The 27,824-nt window shown below is 42.1% G+C and overlaps 2 protein-coding genes across 2 annotated transcripts; both read right to left on the bottom strand.

Moving 5' to 3' along the window:
* Nucleotides 1–2,879: 2,879 nt before the first annotated feature.
* On the bottom strand, nucleotides 2,880–9,112 carry LOC144269598 (uncharacterized). Its single transcript, XM_077825377.1, has 3 exons — nucleotides 8,762–9,112; nucleotides 6,915–7,017; nucleotides 2,880–3,888 (listed from the first exon to the last, which is right to left on the bottom strand). Exons 1-3 carry the CDS (start codon nucleotides 9,110–9,112, stop codon nucleotides 3,131–3,133), a joined length of 1,212 nt encoding a protein of 403 aa, XP_077681503.1. The 3' UTR covers nucleotides 2,880–3,130.
* Nucleotides 9,113–17,681: 8,569 nt separating this feature from the next.
* Nucleotides 17,682–27,727, bottom strand: DMRTB1 (DMRT like family B with proline rich C-terminal 1). Its single transcript, XM_077825378.1, has 4 exons — nucleotides 27,310–27,727; nucleotides 25,195–25,427; nucleotides 20,580–20,718; nucleotides 17,682–17,785 (listed from the first exon to the last, which is right to left on the bottom strand). Exons 1-4 carry the CDS (start codon nucleotides 27,725–27,727, stop codon nucleotides 17,682–17,684), a joined length of 894 nt encoding a protein of 297 aa, XP_077681504.1.
* Nucleotides 27,728–27,824: the final 97 nt, after the last annotated feature.

The raw sequence follows: 27,824 nt of genomic DNA on the forward strand, positions 1-27,824 counted from the left end.
TTTAGATGAATCTTTCATGATAAAGATCAGGACATAATATTTCACTATTGAAAAAATATTTTGTAAGGATACAAACCTAGCTGCATAACTATGAAAGAAGTTAAGAGAATACTTATTATTAGACATTATTAATCTAAACGGTGTGCTTTTGGGAGCAGGGACTGTCCTTTAGTATACGAGTACACTGCCCACCACTATGCGGCCTGCATCCTGATAGGAGTCTCTTAGCACGAATGATAAATGAGTACAAGGTGCAGACTGTATAATACCAAGTAGTCAAAATCTTATCTCCTCTTTTTGAAAACAAATGGAATTGCTTTCAATTTCAGATGTACTAAGTAACTTGTCTGAACCCAGGAATGGCCTTCTCACATATTTATGAGTTCTTGGATTCACAATATTTCAGAGGGTGCTGCTACTCACATTTATCTTCTCGATTGCATTAGATAACAATTGGTGCTCTGGGTCACATTGCCAACCAAGCTATGATTACAACTAGAGTTTCACTGTGTATTGTGCAAGTATTCAGAATTTTCTGCATATCCACATCTGGTGATGTTGGTTGTTTTTTAAGATTCTTATTATTAACTGATATTGTGGTAGCACATAGGAATCCCAGTCATAGCTCAGGGCTCCACTGTGCTAGGCACTGTATAAACACATCAAAGAGATGGTCCCTCCCCACAGAGTTTACTGTCTCTATGACAGCTGTCAAATATTGAAGTTGTCCACAAAATTTTCATGGTAATGCTATCAGCTATTTGCTCCAGCCCAAAGCTTTTGTCATTCCTGGATTCATGTAAAGAATGATTACCTCCATATTTTTCTGCCTTTTAATGCGGGAGCTAAATATTCCCTCTTCATATCCATGAGAGTTTTGGCAGAGTTAGAATCAGGGCCAATAAATGTAAAATTATCAGCACCTAATAAGATACATCATAGTCAAACATTTTGAGCCTGATCCTGTAAACCCTGTGTGTGCATAAATCCTATTGAAATCAATAGGACTTCAGATAGGACTGACAGGGCACCACTGAAATCTGTTAACATATTTGAGTGTGTTTATAAGTGGCATAATATAATGTATTTGAATGATGGTGTAAAACTGGGCCATTTGTATCCAATATAGGCCTCATATTTTTGTTGGGTTCTTACTATTACTACTGTTTTCCAGAAACCCTGCCTGTGTTCTATTAGCTATCCTGCTGAAAAAAGATAACTTCCTGATCTTTGAGTGAGATCTTGGCAAAATAAACCTTTGAATTTTGCTGCTTTGCTCAGGGGCTGGTTACTGTTCAAATACAAGATTTCTCATTACATATGGGAAGGGTCTGTTCCCCTAAAGAGAACCCCTGTTCTTACCACAGAATTAATCCACCATTTTGACACAAAATGGGGAGGTCATGAAAGGGGTGTGCAGAGGCCACTGCCACAGGAACCCCATCTGCGATTTTCCTTTGGGGTAGACAACCAGCTATTACATTATTCCTGCAGTCCTTTGGCCCTGCTTAGTAGGGTGAATAGCAGATTGACTCTATTCCCACTATGTGGCTTAGTGGGAGGATTCACTAGATTCCCTGGTGTCAAGACAAACTGCTCAGGCAGGGCACTGGGGAGAGGAACTTGGCCCTAATGTTGTTCTCATTAAACACTCATATAACTTATTTTTGTAGGTTAATTTAAAATTCATGTAAAACATCACAGCCCTGGAAACCAAAGCTCTTGTGGTTCTTGTCTTCACAAGGAAAATCATGCCTGTTTTTCCACCAGCAGTGCAGCTCCAGTAATGATGGGGTGGTGGTGGGGGGGAAGGGGATGATAACCAATCTTTCTAGTGTAGATGCACTCAACTGTGCATAGAACAGGAATAACCCAGTCAATACATGGGCAAGCTTCTCCCTCAAGCTACCCTGCAAAAAGCTCATTTTCTTGTTAATTGAATGAGATTCTCACATGTGTAATGCTTGAATCCCCTTCCTTAAAAATCCATTTGGATACAAGTCATTTTTTAAACAGAGCTCCCTATTACCTGCTAGCGGAAGTTCTAGTTAATCAATGGCATAATGTGGCCCTGTGGGAGGAGTGAGTATGAATATCTGAAGCGATTGGCAAGCCTTTTCCTCTCCCCAAGGGCACATCACCCTGTAGTATACTCCCTCCAGTTTGGGACCAAATTCTGCCTGTGAATATCTATTAGGCTGCTATTAGGATGTTAGAGATTTCATCTGTGTGCATAGCAGCTGAGGATGTGGCCCAGAATCTGTCTTGTACAGTCAAGCCAGAGAGTGTACATATTAAATATGATTACATTATTTTGTTTGCTTGAATATTCTGTTAGGTATGCTGAAAACAGAGCAAGTGCTGAATTTTTTTTTTTTGTATGCATTTTAGGGTTTGATTCACTGGTCATTTAAGCTCACTAAAAATCAGTGGGACTCTTTTCAATGGACTTTAGTCCTAGCTTATACCAATGTGACAACTGAATGATGCCCTAAAATCTGGAACAATGATGTAAAACTGTGCCCTTGTATCATAATACATCAACAAATTAAGCCTTTATCAACTAAGCCCATTTTATTCAAATAAACTGGTTTTCCATTTCCACAAAATGAAATCTTATCACTTTTATTCAGTATGCAAAACACACCCATTTATAGTCTTGCAAAATACATGCACTAACAAGTAATTTTTAAAAAGCCAAAATATTACCCCCAATACATGTTTAGTTTAAAATTATAAAATCTACAGTAGTTCTATATATTTTGATATTTTAAATAAAGAAATCAAAACTACGACTATTTTATATACAAACATACATTGTTAGAATAACAGACTCTTAAAATAATATTACATAGATTCAGAGTGCTGACTGCGAGTAAAGTAAAGAAAAAACATAATATCTTCAACATTGAGCCTAACCTTGCTACTCTCACAAGTAGTCCCATTTGGACTCCAACTAAAGATTGGATGTTTTACATTGACTTCATTGGGAGCATGATGATCAGACTCAAGTCAATGGGCCTACTCATGTGAGAAAGGGTTAGAGAATCAGGCACACAGTTGATACAAAATCTTACTGACTCAGTGTCATTGAATTCCAAAGAAGTAGAACTGGGCTCTGAATACCTGTTTAGACTTTTAACAAGGATTCCACTGAAAATGACAAACTCTGATTTTTAATTTTCATTTCTGAATAACACTCTTGGGATATTCTAGCTAAGTGTCTGAGGTTCTCCTTTGCCACAGAACACTTATTTTTCACATGTTGGCTCACATGCTGCTTTTCTGGTATGGATGGATCATTTTGTAAGATAAAACCTTCTGAGCCAATGCCCTGCTTCTGGTTGGTCACAAAATGTTCTTTACCATTTTCAAAACTTGCTTGTGTTTTTATTGCCTTCAATCTCAAATCGCTCTGAAAGGATCCAAGTTCTTTGGATAAAATATTGGCCTGAGCCAGCTCCTTACACACTTGTGCATATTTCTCTGCATTCTTAGTAAAGGTATATTTCTGTAAAAGGTTACTTTCGATTTGACCTGATGTAAAAGTAGTTACATTTGGCAGGAAAAAATCTCTAGTCTGATAAAGCATAGTGCTTGAATGTATCAAAGGAAACCAAACATTTATCAAATTGTGGTTAAAATATGTTGAGTCACAAAGCTGGCTGTGTCCAATCCTAAATGGGTTTGTTTCTGTGCCTGGTAAAAAGTCTTCATTTGGTCTTTGTAGACTTTGAGCTACAGCTAATTCCTTTAGTTCTCTCTGCCTAAGTTCTCTCTCCAGCATTATGCATTCCAGCTCTTTATCTGCAAATGTTCTTCGTTTTCGCATTCTCTCACTCAGGTTAGAAAAGAGGACTTGGGTTTCCTGTGAAGGAGGTTTATACCCTAGGAGAACAAATGTAAAGCTTCCATTAGTACTCTTATCATTATCATCATCAATTATTTGTACATTACTGTAGTGTACTGTAGGTCCTAGCTAAGATCAGGGCCCCTTTGTGTTAGATGCTGTGCAAACATGTAGTAACAGACATCCCTGGATCCTGCCTGGAAGAGTTTACGGTCTAACTGGACAAGTCAGACAAAGGATGAGAGGGAAAATGCAGAGAAGGAAAGTAACTTGCCCAGGTTCCTAATTCCTAGTCCAGTGCTCTGTCTGGTACACCATGCTGTCCCATAGACTAAGAACTTATCTTAATGGACTAATTATTTTAGTGCCTCCTAGAAATATTTGTTGAAAGGTTTTTATTAATTTAAAAAACAGTCACATAGATTTGACTTCATTCTTACATGGATCGTGTAAGAGATAACTTGTCTAACCCTCTCACTAGTCTGGACTATCAAAGATGAAAATTAGAAAGTAGAAACACATATTTTTGATCATTAGCAGTCATAGAATCATAGAAATTAGGGTTGAAGGAGACCTCAGGAGGTCATCTAGTACAACCCCCTGCTCAAAGCAGGACCAACCCCAACTAAATCATCCCAGCCAGGGCTTTGTCAAGCTGGGCCTTAAAAACCTCTAAGGATGGAGATTCCACCACCTCCTGAGGTAACCCATTCTAGTGCTTCACCACAGTCCTAGTGAAATAGTTTTTCCTAATATCCAATGTAGACCTCCCCTACTGCAATTTGAGACCATTGCTTCTTGTTCTGTAATCTGCCACCACTGAGAACAGCCTAGCTCCATCCTCTTTGGAACCCCCCGCTTCAAGTAGTTGAAGGCTGCTATCAAATCCCCCCTCACTCTTCTCTTCTGCAGACTAAATAACCCCAGTTCCCTCAGCCTCTCCTCATAAGTCATGATCCTTGTCCTCTATTTGCAAAACATTTACTAGCAAGGTTAGGATTTTATGTTTAAGTGGAACTACACCTTTGCATTACGATTAAAATTTAAATAACTATTCAGTGCTATAAAATGTACAAGGGGCTTTACAAACATAGGGCCTCAGCATTCTCACTCAGGTCAATGCAGGTAACATAGCTTCTTGCCTGTGGCCCTATTACGTCCATCACTGACAATATCTTAGGAACATAGGAATTATTGTAACGGATCAGACCAGTGCTCTGTATAGTCCAGTATCCTGTCTTTTACAGTGCCCAGGACCATCTGCTTCAGAAGACACTTATAGAATAACATACCCAAAAGGGAAAGTTTCTTCCTAAGTCAAAATGAAAAAATAATGAATTTTTCAGTTCAGGGGCTGAATGAATCCCCCAAAGAAATCCAAACTAATCCAAATCAAAACAATTTAATTTTTTTCATTAAATCAAAAACTCAGATTGTTTTGAATTAACAAAAACTTTTCCCCCCAAGTTTTTTCATTTCAATTCAGCTATTTCAGGTGTCTTCCCTTTTTTTCGTGGTGTGTTGTTGTTGGGTTTCTTCTTTAAATGCTATTTCAAATCAGAGTTGAAACAAAACATTTCTGCTTTTTCAAAATGAAGTCTAAATGAAATGTTGACTTGTTCCAAAAAATAAATAAATACAATACAACCAAAACTGTCAATTTGATAGTTTTGGGCCCTGAAAAAACCCACATTTTTCTATGAAAGATTTTTTTGAGAATTTCGCCCAGCTCTATGCCTAATCCCCATTCAATTCACACACTTTAAGACTAAAAGGGACCATTATGATATTCTAATCTGACCTGCATAACACAGGCCATAGAATTTCACCTCATAATTCCTTCATCAAGCCAAGTACAATGTGGTTGAACTAGGGCATATCTTTTTAGAAACATTCAGTCTTGATTTAAAGATTTCAAATGACTGAATCCATGACACCCCTTGCTAGTCTGTTCTAATGTTCGATTGCCCATACTGTCAAAATTTTGCACTTTTGGCCTTGTCTACACATATCTACACCAGTTTAAACTGGACAGGGCACTTGTTTTGGTTTAATAGTAACATGTTTAATTTTAGCTTAAATCTGTTCCTCAAGTGAAATATGGGATGTACTCTACCTTGAGACAGAGAGCATCCTTCTTGGAAATTCCAAAGGCCAACTGTTAGAGAGGCTATTTTGGGATGGCTATAGGGTGACCAGATGACAAGAACAAAATATTGGGACACATGGGGGGGCAGCCACAGGCTCACGCCCGCCCGCCCCCTCCCAGGACCAGCTCTAGGTTTTTTGCCACCCCAAGGTTTAAAAAAAAAAAAAAGCCGGAGTGCCGCCAAAGCAAAATATCGGGACAAATGCCGTCCCGACCATACATCGGTCGGGACGTGGGACAAACAACTATCGGGACATCTGGTCACCCTAGATGGACAGTGTCACAAAAGGAGAATGTAGAAGTGTAATGCAACCATTGATGACAATGGAGCTGGTGGGTGTTCAGCACTTGAAAACCTGGCTACTTGTTTAGGTAGCTAAATACAGATTTACTGTAGGAGCCTAACTAGTGTACTATACTTATATGTTCAGTAGGTCATCTGCAAATGTGAAAACCAGGAGTAGTGAAGAAATACAACAGAATTTAATCAAATATCAAACTACAGATTATTTAACTGGGGACACAGCAGCCATGTAATTTTTTAAAATTTTTGTGAGTTGTATCATTAAGGGCCAGATTGCTAAGTATCTATCTTACACTACAGGCCACCTCTCTGAAGTAGGGTACTACTCTACATGAGTAAGTATCACAATCTAGTCCTAAATAAGTGTGCTAAAATTAAAATCAACATATCCCTATCATATTGATTTAGCGTAAATAAAACAGATATAGGAAGGACTTTGTGTTGATGTGCATTTGTTTAAAAAAAAAAATCCTGATTCAGCAACATGCTTGACTACATGGCTAACTTTAAACACAAGAGCAGTCCTGTGGAATTCAATGGGACTACTCAGATGCTTCAAGTTAGGCATAAGTATCTTGCCAAGTTGAGGCCATAGATAGACAGATCCTTACCTGCCAGTATGCTTTTGGCCCAGGTGCTGGTATTCTTGGGATAGTGCTGATAGTTTAATCTGCAACTGGTTGATAGAGAATGTTCATCTTCATCTTTCTTAACCTGTGCCGAGTCATGGAAAGAGAAAATAAGATAAACCATGCAATCCATTTTAGGCCATGTCTATACTTTGGGTGCCACAGTGACATGGCTACGCCATTGTAGCTATACTGTACACCCCCTAATGCAGACTACAGCAATGGAAGGGTGTTTTTCCATGGCTGTAGGAACTACACTACCATTAGTGATTGTAGCTAGGTTGATGGAAACATTCTTCCATCAACCTAGCTGTGCCTACAGCAGAGGCTAGAATTGGGCTAGCTACTTCAGTCAGCAGTGTGGATTTTTCACACCTCTGAGCATCATAGCCATATTGAACTAAGTTTTAAGTGTTGATTGAGGGCTTATGTTTTCATTACTAAGATACTACTAAAGTCAGTATAGCAAGCATATTGAAAGTATTTTGAAGGGCGGGGGAAAATATCACTCCAAATGACGAAAAAAAATGTTAGGATCCTATTTTGTGAATACTGAGTATGCATTCAACCTTGTTAAATGTAATGCTTGTTAGAGATCGGTTTGGAAACTTAATTTAGCTACCTGAATAAACACTCATTCTGTTGCCAATTTAAGAAAGGGAAATAACTTTTGTCCATTACTCCATCTTCCTTTACCCCACTAAGGAATTACAACAGGATTCTGCCAATAAAAAGCAGACTTGCTACTGCACCATGATTTCATCCAACAGGAGACTGTTCAGAACATCACAATCTACATTTCCTTTTCCTGTAGGATTGCCAGTTCTTTTGGAAAACGCTTGTCAGACTGGCCTATTGGTACTTCCCTCAGTCCTTTAATATTAGGATAATTACAGAGGAACTGAGACTTCAACCCTGAATTGTTTGGGGCTGCAGTCTAATTCTACAGAAATAATGCATTAACAGTACTATTTTTATATACACACAGCAGCATTAAAGGGTCCTGATGCTACAGTTCATACTGAATACTCTGAGCCAAGGTGGGTGAGGTAATATCTTTTATTGGACCAACTTCTGTTGATAATAGAGACAAGCTTTTGAGCTTAACCCAGAGCTCCATTTTCTTGAAGCCTAAGTAAAGCAATTTCATAGTAAGAAATACCTACGCCAAGATGTTTAAGAACAAAAGTCTAAGGGAAAGATAATGATACTTTGTAAAGTCCTTTGTGATCTACTGATGAAAAGTGCTATGTAAGAGCTAAGTATTTCATAATACATTTAGGTTCTGACATCCATATTTGGGCATCTAAGTACCTGGATCCGTTATCAAGAGTGCTGAACACCCACTGAAGTCAGTGGAGTTGGTGGGTGTTTGGCACTTGAAAACCTGGCTACTTGTTTAGGTAGCTAAATACGGATTTATGGTAGGAGCTGAAGTAGTGTATTATATGTTGAGCATTTATCCAGTTTTCAAATTTGCAGGAACATTTAACAAATCCAATAAAATGTTAATTAACCTCTATCATCCTAAAATGTAATAAAGCTTCAGCCAGGGCCCCCAGGGCAAGGCTGTACAAAACCGAACCAAGCAGGGGCCAGGGGTACAGCTATTGCTAATGCAATGCTAACTCTTACCCAGTGCCTTTCATCCAGCGAACTCAAACCCCTTTACACAGGAGGGCAGCACCATTATCTATCCCCATTTTACAGAGAAGGAAACTGAGGCACACCGGGCCCGTGGCTAAGCCAGGAACAGAACCCAGCTCGCCTGAGTCCTTTAACAGAACAACTCTCAATACCACATTTACCTCACCAGGTGGGAGACTTACCACCCCCTCTCGGACTCTACCCCCGCCGCCGCCGCCACTGCAGCCCTGCCTCGGCGGCGCGCGGGGCCGCCCCGGGCTCACCTGGCCAGCGCGCTGCTGCCGCCGCAGAGCCACCTGCGCGGCCGTCACGCGCTGCCGCTCCAGCACCAGGCGGCAGGCGGCGCAGGCGCAGTCCCGCCACCGGCACAGCCGCTTGTGGCCCTTCAGGCCGGACACCACGCCGTGGTTCCTGCAGCGCGCGCACTTGGGCACCCGGCACGAGCGCCGGCCCGCGGCCGCGAGCGGGGGCGGCGGCGGCGGCTGGGCCGGGGAGCCGCTGCGCCGCCCTTTCTCCAGCTCCCCGGGCGGCATCCGGCTCGCCGCGGCAGCCCCAGCCCGCGGAGCGCAGGGGCGGCGAGTCCCCTGCCCGGGCTGGCTCAGGCACTAACTTCAGCGGGATGGGGCGTCCCCGCTCCTGCAGCGGCTGCTCCCCTCTACAGCCGGGCCGGCATTGGCACCGCCCGCTCCTTGAGCTTCCCGCGGCTGCTCCGCGGCTCCGGCCATGCCCCCAGCTCAGCCCAGCCTTTAATGACGGGCCAGGCAGGCCCGCGCTAGACCTTGACGTCAGCGGCCTCCCCCTCCGAGGCAAGGGGGGCGGGCGGGCAGCACCGGCGGAGCAGGCGGCAGTGCGTCCCTCGGGGCAGGGAGCCCTCAGCCCGGCCCCTTGGCAGGCACCTGCAGCCCCCCCTCTGCTGCCTTAGCCGCGCCAGGTAGGTGAGCTGGTCGCTTGTATTGGACCAACTTCTGTGGGTGAGCAAGACCAGCTTTGCAGCTGCCCAGAGCTCTGCTTCAGATCTGGGAAACTCCCTCAGAGGGTCACTGCGCAATACAAGATTTGAGCAAATTGTTTCGCAAAAGTAGGGCCCATTGGTTCTAGTCATGGGGGGGGGGGGGAGGAAGAGAGGGGAGGGGAAAAGGTAACTGGGGGTGGGGGTTGTTAGTGGGTTTATAGATCGTTGCAATAAGAGGTAAGTCCAGTGTTTCTGTTCAGTCCATGGTTTGTAGTGTCTAGCACAGTTTCTTTAAACTCCCAGGCTCGTCTCTTGAAAGTGTTGTGCAGGTTGTCTTTGAAGGTGAGGACTGATTGGTCTGATACAGAGTGATGGCTGTGTGAAAAGTGTTCTCCCACAGGTGATGTGGTGTTTTTATCACATTTCCCTTCTTTGTCAACTCCCCAGAGTGCTTTGACAGCTCCAAGATTCAGCTCTTTCCTGCTTGGAAAGAGGAAGGGCTCAGTTCTTAACTGTCTTCCAAAACCTAGGAATCCCCTCCTGTTGGAACACAGGCTCCCTGCCCTCTGTAGGTGCCACAGCACACTTGATTTTTATTACAACCTGCCTGCTGTTACAGTATAAATCAGCAGTATTAGGATTGAGTAAAATAGGCTGATTTGTTCCTTCTTTCCAAGAATATGAGCAACTATTTTTATAGTTTTTTAGAAAAAGGCATTGGAGTGTAATAGTAAACTCCCTGATGAGAACCTAGAAGTTCAGAACAGTTAGTTAAAATCCAAATAAAGTTAGAAACCTGGGCAAAGCAGGAGCATTCTAAGCAACTTCCCCCCCACCCCCCGCCCCTTCTCCAACAAATGTCTCCTTCAGCTGGCCATCTAACAGAACAAATCTGTCTAGATGAAAGGCTGGCTTGTGGTCAGCCTAGCTGAGAGTCTGAAATGTAGTACATTCAGCGGTGTTTTGAGATTGATCAAGCTGTGCGTCTATGTTTGCATTGTTGAAGAAGAGATCTGTGTAGATCAAAAGCTTGTCTCTTTCACCAACAGAAATTGGTTCTATAAAGGATATTGCCTCTCCCACCTTGTCATCTGAGACTTAGATCTTTTTAATTCCGCAGTCATCTTTCAGCTGGCCAGATCCAGCTGCACACACATCTTTACACGTTACATTTTGCTGTGTGTGAGAGAGGTGTGGTGTGAGCACAGAAGTGGGAGCCAGTTGTCCAGTTTTTAACTCCAGGCGTGACAGTGTCTCCATGTGTGATGTGCAAATCATTTAATCCCCATGCTTCCATTTTTCTATGGGCCAATGGAGATTATACATTTAACATGGGGGGCTGTGAGAATTAATAGCCCGTGTTTTAAAAAGTAACTAGTAATTTTGAGTTCCACAATTTTTTAGGTTTCAGAGTGGTAGCCGTGTTAGTCTGTATCAGCAAAAAGAACGAGGAGTACTTGTGGCACTTTAGAGACTAACAAATTTGTTTGAGCATATCTGTTAGTCTCTAAGGTGCCACAAGTACTCCCCGTTCTTTTTACAATTTTTTAGGTTTCCAATTTGAAACACCGTTTGAAGGGGGTCTGATTTTCAGAACGTGGATGCTTAGCAATTTCTGTTTATGGTACTATAATGTCACATACCCTGCACGAGAAAGATCTGCTAAAATTTCAAGATGGACTTTCAGGGCTGTCTAAGTTACACTAGACACTGCAGGCCAGCTCAGGATTGGAAATGCACAAAGCTGCTTTAAAGCTACCAGAGCCCCCCACCTCCACTCCCTGGGTTATGAGCTCTGAGGTGCCCTGCTTAAAGGATGGAGAGGAGTTATTTGATGTAATGCACTGGTGTAACTAGGAGCAGTGGGATAGAATTAAGAAAAGAAAAAAAAAAAGAGCTTGACTATATCAGAAAAAGGCTCCTGACTATGAGTTTGTGATGGGGAATATCGTCTCCTGAGTTCCAACAGATATGCTGGAAGTCCCAACACATGGGATTTTTAAAACTATACAGAACAAAACACTGAACAATATACAGGAAACAAACCTGCATTGGTAAGCAGATGGATTGGATGACTAGTAGGGTAAATAGGTCTTTTCCATTTCTAACTTTTATGAAAGTATGCTGCACTATGACTTGTGACAGGTTTCAGAGTAACACCCGTGTTAGTCTGTATTCGCAAAAAGAAAAGGAGTACTTGTGGCACCTTAGAGACTAACCAATTTATTTGAGCATAAGCTTTCGTGAGCCACAGCTCACTTCATCGGATATGCATCCGATGAAGTGAGCTGTGGCTCACGAAAGCTTATGCTCAAATAAATTGGTTAGTCTCTAAGGTGCCACAAGTACTCCTTTTCTTTTTATGACTTGTGACTTTCCCCAAAGTTAAACAAAATGTCCCTTGTTGCTCATTTTCTTACACAGTATGCTGTCATATACTAACATATCTGCTGTCAAGACCCATCTGTGCCATATTTTGCAATTTACTTTATGTACATATATGATTTTCCCCCTCCCACATCCCTACTTATAATATCCCTTTTGGACAGGCACAGTCATTTGTTTTCTTATAGCCCTTGGCACTAAGGCTGTGCTCACCTGGAGAGAGCCAGACTGGAAGTTAAGACTAAGAACAGGAAGGATTTTTTACTCTGAAGGAGTAGTGTAGTAGGGTAATAATACTGTCATTAAATCAAAATGGCACCAGTGATAAAGAATCTAAGTCAGAAAGTTTAAGGAAGTTGAAATTATTCTCACTGGAAAACGACTCCAAGATGTCCTAAGAAGCAAATTCTGCTCTCAGTCTACCCAATTATAACCAGAATAACTCCAGAATTTGGAGACTATCCAAGCATATTTAGTTACACTGGGGTAACTAAGATAAGAAGGTGGCATGATTCCGCCATTTAAATTTTCAAAACAAGAACCTTTGTGCTTTCTGCCATGCTGCACTTCACACCCCATAAATATTTAAAACCCTGCTTCACTACTCTGGTACCCAAGCGAGCTAGATTAAAAATAGCTTGGGTATGTCTACTAAACTGCAGTCACACCCTGTGTTTGCAGTGTGTAGACATACCCATAGTCCCACTGAAACCAGTATAGTTGCTTGTGTGAGTCATGTGCTCAGCCAGGTGAGGGAGAGTTCCACCGTGTGGCCTTATGTGATGAAATCATTGCTCTAATGAAGGACTATGGTGAACTAAGATGTTTAGTGATGCTCTGATTTTAAGAATAGATTCCACAAGACCTTCCCTTAAGTTTGGATCCCTCTCAAAACATTTTGGCAGACACAACACTGGCATAGCTCTGTGACTAATGCTAACATTGCAGTAGTTAAAATACTTTCTGAAAAATAGGAAAACCAGAGAGATTTGCCTATGAAGAATGATTTAATTAAAGTTTTCGCTGTTCCAAAGTAGGTATTTTTCAGTCATTATAAATAGTTCAGTCATTTAAATTATTTTTTTAAAGGGGAGGTAGAAATTTTTCCAGCGTACTGTTGACTTCATTGGTCGGCAATTAAATAGTTCTTCAGTTAGCTGGATTACTGTTCAAAATTAACTACTCATTAATGTGGAAAAAACAGGTATATTCTTCCTGGGCTTTCTATAGTCTGCATCTAATTCCAAGAAGAGGAAGAAACCTACATTCTGAGTCTATTTTTTCTTTAAATTGGAAAGAGTTAATGTTCCCCCATTCTAGGCACTGTCATATGAAAGCATGCCTTAGTCCAGAAGCAAAACTGACACTGCAGAATGTTAACATCTTGCAGTCTACTCTTAATACATGGCACTTAAACAGTGATAAATGATTTTTACATATGTTTGCTGAATGCAAATACTATTCCCCTTTTTGGAAACCGTTAGGTTGTTTTTCTTACCCCAAAGCTCCTACAGAAAATGCAGAAGCAAATTTACGATATTCTGAGCTTTTGGACAATGTCACAGACACCTTTGTACAAAACTTGGAGCCCAGTCTTGCATAGCTTAAACTCATATCAATTGCCTTTATACTCTTACAAGTTGTTCCAGAGAAAGCAATGGGACTACTTGTGTGAGTAAGGTTTGAAGCATCAAGGCTGTAATTTTAACTTATCTCCCACAGTATGTAAACAATCATTAGCATTTCATTCATTACAGAATGACAGTGGTTTGTAGCAGAGAATGAAACATGTCAAATATTAAGAGCCACATCTTCAAAAGTGCAGGTACAGAAATGTGCACACAATGGAAGATTTGATCCTAAAAATGCATAGAAACATAATGATCCTGAAAGTGTGTTTCATGCCCGCAATTCCCACTGCGGTCCATGGTAGCTTTGCTTGCGGAAGGATTGCAGGTGCTGTGCCATAGATTAAAAAAATTTAAATTCTGTTAACTTGACCAGCATTTGTGCAGTTTCAGCTCCAACATAAACCAATAAAAATCATAGAATTATTTGGATTGGAAGGGCCTTCTAGTGATTTGTCTTGTCCAAACCATTCCATCCTGCTGAAACTGGTTTCATTATTCCTAGCAGTGGATTAATTTAAAAAAAAAAATCAGAAGAAAACTTGTTTATATTAAATTTGGAATTGCAGTGATTTGGCGAGGAACCTTTTAAACCTACTGTGTTAAAATACCAATTACAATGAGCTTTTCTTTCTTTGGTTAAAAGAGGGTCAGGTGAGGGTAAAATGGAAGGCAGAACCAATGCCATGACATCTCCAGATAATCCCCATTGTCAGCTAAAGAGTCATTCACTGTGGATCTCTTACCAATTTACCCTGATTTTTAGTATAATAGTGAGCACAAAGGAAATGCTGAATAAATTTCCTGAAAGTGTGGAAAAACTAAATGTGTTTTCTCAGATAACACAAAAGCAATTGGTGGGATTGTGTACAAATGTTTCCTAAATAAAATATGTATGTTAAGTAGTTCTCCTTTGGGATGAGACTAAGCATGAGAAATGTCAGCACCAGGAGGTAAGCTTTCCAAAAATTAAGTGGTTTAGAACGAAAGAGTCTTGTCAACAAATAACCTCACTGTGAATGAATGGAAGGGAATAAAAATAAAGGTAAATAGGAGCGTAGTACCACTCCCACAGATACACCTGGGTAAACTCCCATGGACTCAATAGAAGCAGGTTCAAGCCCCATGTGGCAAGATTGCTAACATATCCAGAATGTGTATTGGGTCATATTTTATGTGCAGGTATATGGGTGCAATCTCCATTGATTTCAGTGGAAATAGCACCCTACTAAGTGCCAGGAGAATTTGGCCCATTTTATTTAAAAAATTTTTATCTACCATACACTTAACTGTCTCTCCAACTGTGGCTGTCTCTATTGACTTTCTTCTCCAGCCTCCTGTCTGGTGATGAGATCACTATGAGTCTGGTGGGGAGCCATTCTGAGCAGTCCAACCTGCATGGCTGTGACCTGCAATGAGCTACAGCAGATACTGGGAAAAATTAATGGAAATTCTTCTCTCCTTGGACTACTTGGAGGAAGCTGTAATCAAAAGCTTCCCAAATCATGGTCAGCAGGACACTTGCTGTTGGTCTACAGAAAGCTGGCTGGTCACATAAATGGCTTAGTTCCTTTTTAGATTTTTTTCTAATGGAAATTTAGCTAAGGGCCTGATTCAAAGTCTACTGAAGTCAAATGAATGATTCAAGCTGACTTCATTGTGATTTAGATCAGGGCTAAGTGTTTTTTTTTCAGGCTTGGAGTTCAAAAGCCAGGATGGTGCTACATTTCTGAAAGACAAGAGTTTGCTCATATTAATGCCTCATTATACCTGTTCCATAGTACCACAGGGGGTGGGGAAATCATTCTGTGTGATTTCCCCCACCCAAATGAAGCAAAGAAGAGTAGGCAGCCATGACAAAAGTTTCTCCTTGACAAGTGTACCAGAGCGAGTGTTGTAAATCTCCAGTGACAGTGCTTTGCAATCATTGAATGAAATGTGCTGCAGTCTACCTTGCTTCTGTGTTTTAAAGAGTGAAATACAACATGGAGGGTGGATTATGAAAAATATTTGTAACAATGCTTAAAACTGTATTCTACACTGTTTGTATGTTGTCACTCCTTAATATAGCCTTTAATCTTAATGTAAAAACTATAGATGACCTTGTTTTATGGGTGTTATTGGCAATTCTAATCAGATGGCCTGATTTTCAAAAGAACTCAGCTCTCATGTAGATTCTTAAAAGAAATGTCCAGATTTTCAGAAGTCCTCAGCATGCAGCAGTTCCAGTTGTTGTGCTGGGTACTCAGATCTTTTGAAAATCTGGCCAATATTGTGCAGTACAGCAAGCTATTCACTATAGAAAAACAAGTTTTTACCTTTTCCTCTTGGCAATTCAAAATAATGCTGTCTCCATTTGTAGATCCCCAAACACCTTCCACGAGTGCTATAAACCATTTGAACTGTTATTTTACTACATTTTTAAAAAGTAAAGTGATTTTGCAGTTGAATTTAGTTCCTTTAAAGCTCTCATTTAGCAAAAGATTGTTAGCACATATACCAAACAGAAGAAATGGAAGACTGTTTATCTTGCCTTCTTATTTTTCACTTCTATAATAGCATTCAAAGACTGCAGAAGCAACATTTCCAAGACTAAATAGCATTGTAGGCTGGTTTGTTATATAGAATTGTTCTTTGGAACGTTTAAAAGTTGCCTAGAGTAATTATTTATAAATGTACAAGGTTCAAAACTTAAGTACAGAACAAAACATTTTAATGTATCATGTTTAATTATGCAAAATCAATTCAAACACTAACAACTGATCTACTCACTACAAAACACATTTTCTTGAGAAAGTACAGAAAGAGGAATGCTCCATTCACTATTATTCAAACATTATTGTCCATCGATGATGATACGTTCTGGTTTAGCTGATTTATTATTGAAACTGGTGTTTTGCCCTAGTTACTTTATAACCAGTTGGCTAGCTGATCTCTCCACATTTTATGTAGTTCACCATGCAATTCCAATCCATTTATATTGGGCAACCCATACACCCCCTTAAATCAAATCTGGTGGCCAGCTTCCACTGTGTGGGCTCCCAGCATAGTGTGTTTCCCTGGAACTGATGTACAGGGTGTCTCGGGCACACAAAATCCTGGAGGTTGAGCGACCAGACTTTACTATGTGCCATCATGCTCACAATTTAAAGTGAATGTGCCCTGTAAAGGCAGCAGGGCCTCGAGTTCATCTGGAAGGTGATGAGGGGGCCCTGGATATCAGTATAGAAGATCAGACCCTCCCCAAAACTATTTCCACTGCCTCACTGACAAGTCCCCCTAACCTATTACGCTTCCAAAGCCCACCTGAACTCCAGTGTATCAAGCCCTGACTCTGCTACATGTATCAGCTGCCAAAACCTTCCTCTCCCCATCACCCAATTTTCAGGCACTAAATCTCATCACTTAACTGTTCCACAATATTCAGAACCAGCTTTTCGTGGTAGCAAACAGACCTACAAACAATGCCCCTTTGAACAATGCCTTAAACATAAAAGGGCTAGATTGAGCCTTTATGCTCAGCCCCCAACCATGGGGTGTCACTAAGGGCTAGTCTCCTGCACTGCGTCTGGTGAAGGTGCTCTGTGCTGACGGGAGAGAGCTCTCCCATAAGCATAATAAAACCACCTCCGCGAGCAGCAGTAGTGATGTCGGCAGGAGTTGTTCTCCTGCGACACAGCCCTGTCTACACTGGCACTTACATCGGTATAATGTACATTGCTCAGGGGAATGGCTTATTCACACCCCTGAGCAACATAAGTTTATACCAACATAACCTGTAGTGTAGACAAGCCCCAAGAGAAGCCTCAGGGAAGGCTTGAAGTCACAATTCCTCCCCTGATCTCCACTTGCTCCAGAAGGGAGTAATTTACTGTAACCCTGGGAAAGCTTTGCCAGTTGGTAAGGTAGGAGCCAGTGGAGCAATGGCAGCCCTGGGGCTGTACGCAGCAAGGGAGCCAGAACTGTGTTTACAGTAGCCCTAATGCAACTGTGAAGTGATGTAGGGGACTTCCCTCTTCTGCCCTGTGTGGTTGCATTAGGGCTAGTGTCAATCTAGCCCAAGATTAACTAATGATATTCTCTCCGAGAGAGAGTGCTGCATGCTCTGCAGCTGTTCCCTAGTACACGTACATACATTTAGTGTTTAGAATACGTGGCATGGTCTCCATTGGTTTCTTCCTGAGGAGATGGCTGGCTGCATTCACAGATCACCCCAGAATCCCGGCTATCAGTGGTGCCAGCTAAAACAAAAGCAGAATATAACACTGTAGTGCTTTTTAAAATTGCACTTAAATTGACATTACATCCAATAGAACTCAAAATTTTTAGCTGTGAATGCTCAATATAAAATAACTTTAGTTAATCCAAACCAGTTTTTCCCTCAACCAAGTCAAAGGCACTTGAGATCATGAGGACTATGACTGTCTAGGTCATGGTTCATATTTCAAACACCAGCTGATTTTGCTGCAGCCAGGTCTAAAGAAGTGCAGCGAGACTGTTTTAAAATGGCAAAGGGCATGAATTTCCCTCTTGGCAAGTATTTTAGGAATTTAAGCGCATATGAAAACAGGATTGTAATGCGAGCTGTTTTACAGCCTTGATGACAGTGAGCCTTATCGCATGCCCACTATATACACTTTTTCAATTCTGAAGGTGCAAAAGCCTTGACTGAATAAACAGAACATAAAACAGAAGGAAATAAGTAGGAGACCTCAGTCCTTAATTCATAATGTTGACTTGCTAGTTTGTATTTAAAGCTCTCTCCTTTTCCCACATAAGACAATTCTTTCTTCGGCTGTGGCTTCACTAGAGAGCTTATAGCAGCGCAGTTGTAAACTCTCTAGTGTAGCTGCTCTAAGAAGAAGGGAGAGAGCACTTCCATCAACTTAATTAATCCATCCCCAATAAGTGGCTCTTCCGCCAACATAGCACTGTTCTTTAAAGAAAAAAAAACCTGTTAACGGCTTCTGCCCTCAGATACTACTCAGCACGAGCATTGGTGGGCAAATTGGGAAAGTTAGCAAGAGTTACAGCGTAGTATCTCTTATGTCAAAAGAATTACTGTGATATTAAATTTTATAATAACATAGTATATATTACAAATCACCATTATAAAACCTGACTTAGGAATGAATACAGACTGTGGTCATTTAGCTGGAAGGCCTATGATTCAAGACTTTCCAGCAGCTGTTGTTAGCCGAGGAGAAGCCTTTTCTGCTATGATGTTTGTAGCTCCCTTTGTCTTGGAATTTCCATCAGGCCAGAGGCTCAGTGGCATATTTTTTTCCTGCCGTACTTTTCTATATCAATTTTCTCCTAATTACTTTGCCAAAGACTACAGGAGGAGCCCCTGTCACCTTGACTGCCCCAGTTTGACCTGAGTCCAGCAGATCCCTTTGGACAAATGATCTAACAAAGTAAGTTTGAACTTGACAAGATCCCTATGGGTCTGTCTGCTCTGATTTTCAGAGGGTTTTGCACTATGTTTCTTCACTATTTATTAGTCTTTCACCGGATTTGAAACCAGAACAAAATGCATCATGAAAAATGGGATCAAACACTGTTTAGTTTCACTGTAGCCCCTTTTCACTGTAGCCCCTCTCATTCTGTATCTTCTGCTGAAATGCTATTTTGTAACCTACAGAAATAATCCCTCACTGATTCACCGTTGATAGTCCTACTCCCCCTGAAGCTGAAGTACAATATGGCTGAGTCAATTTTCTCTATATCCCTCACCCTGAAAGAAAAAGCCACAAAAAAGTGCTAAATGAGGACACTGGCCCTTTAAGATCAATACCAGGAAGTCCTGTACTTAGAATCGAATTCTACTGTCAGGTACATGTTGGGGTGTCCCACTGATTTCAATGTGAGCTCCAGGCAGGTACCTGAGTGCAGAATTTCTGACTATTCAGGCTGGCTTCTAACTGGAACTCTAGGAAAGTTTGATTCAAGAGCTGACCTTTATGGCTTAGGCTATCCCTGAAACTGGCCTGAGCCAGAATTTCTAATCCAACAAATACCCCCAAACCCAGGAAAAGTTTGAAATCAAACCTCGCTCTCTGGGTCCATCTCTGTCTCTAATGATTGATTCAAATGAAATAATGTTGACGATTACAGTAAAAATCCTCACAAACTCTCAACTGTCCCACATGCTATGACTAGCCACAATCACTATTATTTGATGCAATGAAGATGAAGTACTCTTCTGTTTACTCCTCACCTCTACTCAAGAGATACTGGACTTTTCCCAATAGGTGTAAGAAAGGGATATTATTTGTAAATCATCTGTCACAAGAACACGGCATTTAATCAGATTCTCATTTTTCTCTAATAAGCCAAGCATTGAAATATAGAAGTGCACATACAAATATTTTGAACTAGAGCTTGACATAACCCAAGTGCTTCATTCTGTTGATACTGGTGATTTATTCTTTGAGCAGTTCTTCCCTCTTGTGGCCACAAATGGCTGTATTTGGATAGAAACCTTGTCCGAAATTTAAAAAAATCATTACAGACATACCTGCCATGCCCCAAATGTGGGACGCAACATGTGACAAAGACCCAAACTGAGGACTATAAAAAATTATTCAAGCAGAAAATGTAAATTGCTGTGGGATATAGCCCTTTGGTGTGCACAACTTTCTGTGATCTCAGTTTCTGAAGAAATTATTGTTACTGATGTACATCATTTTCAACTACAACAGTGAGAGGCCACTGTATTTGTGTGGAATGTATGCCACTTTGGGATGAAAATTAGAGCCATTGGAGAGGTTTTATTACAGATAATAAAGGACAAATTCTGCTGTCCTTCCAGGCACAAAATTCCTGTTGATTTTAGTGGGCCATGATATAGTCAGTAAGGGAGATACAAATGCACAGAATTTACCAACCAAAAATGAAAACAATATAGTTGAGAGCTTTTGTTGTATTTTACATACCAATGAGCAGGACACATCAGACAAATTACCATATAAAACAGCTCCCTGAGATCTGATATGCTTCATGCATAATATCGCTCACCTTGCACTTACTTACCAGATGGTTCCTTGGGTGTTTCAGCCAGAAGTGGAAGGGGTGGTGGAATGTAGTGAATCCCTGGCAGAAAGCCCGGAGGTATAAACTGAGGAAGAGTAGGGTAGTAACCTTGTTGGAAATCTCCACCTGCATCTTGCATCTGCACGAACACATAAAACAAAGCTCCTTCAGTCCAGATATTGCCTTAACCACCCTATCAAACCACCACTCTCACTTCCAGACCACATGCAGTGAAATCAGTGGCATTACATATGATATGTTAAAATGAAAGGCCATAATTTACTTCACTGGTCAGTATTTTTCTGTTTGTTTTTCTATTGTTAAAACCCTGCTACAGGGGAAATCACAGAATTCTTATTCAGGCAAAACTTCATTGAAGGCAGCCTACCTGTCGAATATAAGTTTTACACCAGCAATGGAATATGAGTGAGTAAAGTCTTAATGATTTGTCCCAAATACACCTGCAGCATAGAACACAACAAATGCAGGAAATGCTTGTTATTAATGAGACACTGAATTAAAATCCATATTTCCAGGTACTACCCTGGCTCCATAACTAAAAAACAGCAGCTGCTGGTGACTTATTTCCTGGTTTGTATTAGGGATCCTTAATGCCAAATGAGTCATATGAAAATGTATGAAAAGTCAGTCATTACTGTGCACATGCAGGAGCCACTTTTAATCCGCAGTTCAGTTGTTTCCTGTTTTGTTTTTTGTTTTGATGTCCTCATAAAAGTGAGCATCTGTTAGCAATGGCTGGAGACTGGTACAGTAACACATGGAAGTAGGTACTTATATGCATGCATAATTGGATTCAAGAAAGACAAAGTGGGTCCAGTATCTTGTACTGGACCAACGTCTGTTGATGGAAGAGACAGGCCTGCTCTACACTAGAAAAGTAGGTCAATTTCACTATGTCGGTCAGGGGATGTGAAAAATCCACACCCCTGAGCAGTGTTGTTAAGCCAACCTGCATCCATGGGTAGACAGCATAAGGTGAATGAAAAATTCTTCTCTCAACCAAGCTACCACCTGTCAGAGAGATGGATTACCTACACTGAAGGGAAAACCCCGCCCTTTGACATAGACACTGATTCTCAAGCAGCAGTTTTCAGGGGTGCAACCAAGGACTGGGCTTCACCTGCGAGAGCTTGGACTTGGGGAGGGAGTGCCACCGCCACCCCTTGACTCATCTCAGAGGGCACCCAGCCTGTCTGGGTTGGGGGTGGGGCGCAAATCAAAAATTGCAGTGTCACTGCTGAAGAGAGATCTCCCCCTGCCATCAGACGGGTCTGCCCAACAGCCAGTGACTCCATGAACAGGCAGCAGCTAGCCAAGGAGACATACCACTTCTCTGCTCTGTTACATCAGCACTTCAGGGAGCAGGGCCAAATGGAAGGCAGAAATTTGGGAGCACGCCTCTACACGTTCCCTCTGGTTGTTGGTCCGCAGGTTTGTCTATAAAAGCTTAAAAGTTTCTGGGTAAAAAAAGGTTGTGAACCCCTAGCGTAGGCAGCGTCTACGCTGAAGCGCTACAGCAGCGCAGCTGTGCCATTGTAGCCTTTTAAGTGTAGATAAGCCCAGAGACAAGCCTTTGAGCTACAGCAGGCTCTTCAGGGCTGGGAAAGGTAATCAGAGCATCAAAGCTAAATACAAGGTGGAGCAGATTGTTAAGCGAGGCGTTAACACGTGTTGCAAGGGACCATTCAAAATGGAGTAGGCTATTAACACCTCTGCAGTAATATGACAAAGATGGGTTAGTTGGTTACAGATGGTTATAATGAGACATAAAACCAGTATTTCTATGGAGTCCAAGATTCTTAGGCCTTGACTACAGTACCACTTATGTTGGCAAAATTTATGTCGCTTGGGGATGTGAATATTCCATCCCCCTGAGCGACATAATTATGCCAGCATATGTGGTAGTGTGCTTCGTGCTGTGTCGGCGGGCGATCTATTCTTACTAACATAGCTACCGTCGCTCATTGCGGGTGGTTTAATTATGCTGATGGGAGAGCTCTCTCCTGTCGGCATAGAGCGGCTACAAGAGATCTTACAGTGGCACAGCTGCATTGGTATGGTTGTGCTGCTGTAAGCTCTGTAGTGTAGACATAGCTTAAGTGTCTAGCAAAGTTCTGAATTTAAGCTCCCAGGCTCATCTTTTGAAGGTACTGTGCAGGTTTCCTTTGAGGACAAGGACTGAAGGTATGTCTATGTTGCAATTAAACACCGGTGGCTGGCCCACGTCAGCTGACTCAGGTTCATGGGGTCGGGCTCAGGCTATGGGGCTGTTTAATTGCTGTGTAGACATTCAGGTTGCAGCCTGGGTTCTGGGCCTCCCGAGATTCCCTTCCCCGCTGACCCATTCCTCACCAGCTTCCCCCTCCAGCTGACCTCTGAGTAGGCTGTTCAAAAATGTTCTGTTGAAACTGTTTTTTGATGGAAAATTAATTTTCAGTAGAACACATTGTTTCAGGTAAAGTGTCTCCTTTCTGCAAAAAAATTCAATTTTTGTTGAGAAACCAATGCTCCAAACCAAATGCCCCAGACCAGAAATATTTTAATTACATATGCTGCTATAGCGCCTCATAAGCAAATGTACTGCAATTCCCATGTCCCCATTCTCCTCTCAGGGCAGTGCTCCTTGGGACTACACCTCCGATGATGCACCAAGGTAGTGCATCCCCCTACAGGGGAGACCAGGGTTATTGTGAGAGATGTTGTTCAACCAGGGAGCCCAGCCTATAGATGAGAATGGGAATATGGAGCACCTGAAATACAAATCCCATGAGACACCACAACAGCATTTCTGAATCAAAATATTTCAGTTTTTATTGAAATTTGTTTTTGAATTTTTGCCAAAAAATCAAAGTTGTCTGTTATGAAATTAGACAAAAGCTAATTTCTTTCCATTTTTGTTGAAATTTTCTGCTGATTTTTTTTTTAACCTGGCCTCTACTCCCACCTTCCAGAGCAGCAGAGGGAAGAGCAGAAGGCTCACTATTTAGCATCACATTTCCCTCTACTGTGCCATAACTGCTTGGCAAAGTTTTCACACACACTGTTGCTCTCAAAGCAACCCCTCAGTCTCACACAGAAGCAAGATTCATAGGCTCTGCTGGGAATCGAGTTAAACCCTCTTTGAAGGATTTGGTGGAGGAATAAAAGAAAAATGAAGGGGAACCAGAGAGATTTCCTCCCTTTCCAAAAGAAAGATACAAAAAATTAATACAGAAAAATATGAAAGTACAGGCTTTTTAGCACTTTGAGCTCTACTAATGAAAAGCACTATAGGTATAAATAGTTATTACTGTTATTCTTACCTGTGTGATTAACAATACATAACTATTTTAGATTGGTGGGAAAATGCATATACTTTTCACCATTTATGCTGTTAATTTTTTTAAAAAAGAATTTAATTTTTTTTTGCAATTCTCTCACTTGGGAGACCCTAAGTCGATTAGTCCATTTCACTTTTCATGTTTCTTGTCAGTGCCACTTTCTGATTCCCACGCAGTAGCACACTGCTGCACGTTTGGCTTGCAAACATGCAGGGGGACACAGTTTATTTAAATCCAAACAAAACACTGCTTTAACTGTTTTTTTTTTTTTGTTTTTTTAAATTTGCCAATCCCATTTCTGTTAATTGTTAAAATATTTTTATTTTAAAAAAACAACAACCAAAAAGGCTGCTTGGCAGTGTCTCAGATGTCAGGTTTTTGCCACAGTGACCTAAGATACCATACATATGGCGATAGCAAGAAACATTTAAACACGGATCTACAATTTTAGGGTCAGATTCATCCCTGTCTCATGCAGTGGCAGAAGAGAAGTTATTCTTGCTGCTCCTATTTTGCTGTTGCTAGAGGCTAAGACATAGGCTAGGGCAGCTATAGAGATCCCCTAAATTGCTCCTGCCTGTCATAGCCCCAGGGGGTTGCAGCAGATGGGAATCACAGTCATAGGTGCCGACTCCATGGGTGCTCCCGGGGGTGGGATGGAGTGGGGGTGGGGCCTGGGGCGGAGCAGGGGTTGAGCACACCCCCTCCCCCGGGGAACTGAGGAACTAGGTGCTTATGATCACAGTGGAGTAGTACTGCCTTCTCCTGCACCGGATCTGCCCTCTCCCAATTCTGGCCAGCTCCTGATCTGTCCCACTCTGGATCTTTCCTATGCCATAACTTCCACCAGGCAGCCAGTTGTCCTGGGGGGGCAGTCCCTGCTATATTAAGAGGATTTCACTGGGGAACCCAGGAGACATTTTGTGATAGCTATGCTGATACAAACTGGTCACATTTTAGTGGTTCATTTTCCCTCCGAATCTTTATCCTTCAAGGCTTCTGCACACACAAATGCCACCGAAGTCAACAAGAACTGTGAGCACAGAGGGCTTGCAGAATCTGGCCCACAACTTTGAACCCATTTGATTTTTCTAGGTTCAGGTCAGACCTTTAACATTATTATTTGTGCCTGTTTTGATCAGCTTATGTATCAAGATACCACTGAAGTAATTAGTGGCCAGGCTAACTTGTCATGGCTACTCTAATGGCAAGATAGCATCCTACAATACAAAGAGAAATGTGTTCAGCAGCAATTAAAAGAAACCACTACTTACTGACAGAGGAGCAGCACTCCCTGGTCCATGGTTGCTAGGGACATGTCTGAAACCTCTTTGAAGGGGGATCCCCGGAGACACTGGTGCTCCTCTGCAGCTGGGCTGATTGATGGCAAATCCCATGGGGAATGGGTGGTATGAGTACATACCAGAGTACCCAGGATACAGTTTTGGAGGTTCTCTCTCCTGGTATTCTGGGCTGACAACACATTCTTGAGGCAAAGCAGGATGGGCTATGAAACAAGCAGCGAGGAAAAATAAAAACAAGCAAAAATATCACTGCAAACAGTTCGAAGGTAAATAGAAATAGAGAGTCATGGAGCCAAAATCTGTCCTCAGCCAGTGCAACGGAAGGCAGAATCTGACCCTTTGGTTTTACATTCACTTCTTATTCAATTTCTTTTTTTTTAAATTAGAAAATTAGGATTGGGGAGGAAAGAAGGGAGCTCAACAGTGATGGAAGACAGGTTAATACAGCTTTGGGAGAGCAAAGTCTGCCTTATGCATCCTGAACCAAGTTGTCAGCAAACTACTGATTGCAGAATCTCTAATACTTCTGCTGCCGTAACAGGTGTGACAAACAGCTTGATTTCTAGTTTCCTGTGGCAACAGTTAGAAAATAATCACCTTTTAGACTTGTAAATCAAGTATTAAAATTTAATACTGAAATGAATGAGAGGGAATAAAGAGCTCTGTACCCTGTGATAGCTGTCATTTCTACAGAGTTGTTTGCAGGATATGAGAAAGACAAGGTAGGTGAGGTAATATCTTTTATTGGACCAACTTCTGTAGGTGGAAGGGACAAGTTTTTGAGCTTCACAGAGCTCTTTCTTGACCTCGGGTCACCTGCAGAGCTGTGAGGCTTGAAGCTCCACCAACAGAAGTTGCTCCAATAAAAGATATTTACCTCACCCACCTGGTTTCATTTCTACAGAGTTAATTTTCAAAGAACCACTGTATTTTGCTATTAAAAAAAATCTTGTTCACAAAGTGATATTCCAAAGTAGTGGAATCCCCATCATCTATGACTAGACTATATCTGTGTCTCAAGGCCTCATCCATTCAAATCCCTCCTGAAAGCCCACTTCTCCTGTGAGGCCCATACACATAAAAATTAAATAATCGTTGGTAGATGAGGCAGGGCTGGAACTATCTAAAGCGATTCCTTCCTCCCCATCTCCCAGAGCATCTGGTCTTTCTTGCCTTGTCTCCTAGATTGTTAGCTCTCCAGGGTCCCAGTCGAATGACTACTGTGGTCAGTGGGAGTCTTAATAAATAATAATAATGGATTAGACAAGGCACACACTACATACTCTACTGTGTATAGAACGATGTCAGAAGTGATGGACTAAATGATCATAGGAATTTTCCATCTCTGCATTCTGTTTTCTGTTCTTAAATACAAAATAAACTTTTACATCAACTGATTCCAGCCAAATGTAGTCTGTGCTACATAAATCCAGCCCAGGAGCTTTCCTTATCTTTTTTTATGTTGCCACCATAAAATGCCTGCTCTAAACAACTCCAGCAGAAACTCCCTAATTTATCTGTACTTTCTGTTTTTCTGTGGTTTTTTTTCTTTTTCTTTTGCTGGAGGGCATGTTTGTAAATGTAAAAATAATAACAGCTCAGAAGAAAGTGCTCAGGGTGCTCTACTGAATAATCAGGATCTTGTCACAGACTCATTTCCCTCTTAAACAAGGACTAGTAGCACGAATCTATCTTTGCAACAAGGAAACAAGCTGAGGAGCTGCCTACAGTGGTTCCTACAGCTACAAAGTCCATGAGCACAGCTTGGAAACTTTGCAAAACCAACAATAAGTGCAGCATTGCATACAAAACACACTTGCCTGAAAACATGTCCCCGGAACGGGGAAGTAGAGTGAGAGCAGCTTCAACAGCCCTGGGGAACAGGACACCTGGGACCTAAAGATTTCTGAGGCACTAGACAGGCATGGACGATGGATGGACAGACACTGACCCAACAGTACCCACTGATAGATGGACAGACACTGAATGATGGACACAGACAGACAGATGGACACAGAGATAGAAGTTAATCATCTTGTGTGGAGGCCTAAGGAACAGACACCCCAATGCTGAGCTGGTCCCTACCAAAGTCCCCGAAGAGCGGGGAGCTGGGAGCAGGTAGTGCCCTGCGGGTCCTGGTTCTGCTGCTTGCTGCTGGGGTGGTCTTGGCTCCTTCACACCCGGCCACATGGCTGCTGTGTTCAGAGGTGTTGGGGCCAACTGCAGGAACCTTCCGACCTTTCCCATGAACCGGGGTGCAGGCCACAGGCGGAGACATCTCTCTGGGTGGGGCATCCGGGTCCTGCCCCTGCATCGCCTTCTGAGCCGCCATGATCTTCTGGCGCTCTGTGATGAGCGCACACTTGTCGCAGGGGCAGAGCTTCCAGCGGCAGTGGCCCGTATGGCCCTTGACTGGCACCACAAAGCCATGGTTCCGGCAGCGGGAGCACTTGGGGGTGCGCAGAGCTGCCTTCTCTGCCATCGCTGCCACCTCGGCCTCCATGGCACCCCCAGCCAGGCAGGCGCCTAAAGCTCCATGTGCAGCAGAACTTGAAGAAGCTCAGCACAGGGGCAGGGCGGGGCAGAGACTTGGTGTGCCC

The sequence above is a fragment of the Eretmochelys imbricata genome, chromosome 8 (genome assembly GCF_965152235.1).
Source record: "Eretmochelys imbricata isolate rEreImb1 chromosome 8, rEreImb1.hap1, whole genome shotgun sequence".
Lineage (NCBI taxonomy): Eukaryota > Metazoa > Chordata > Testudines > Cheloniidae > Eretmochelys > Eretmochelys imbricata.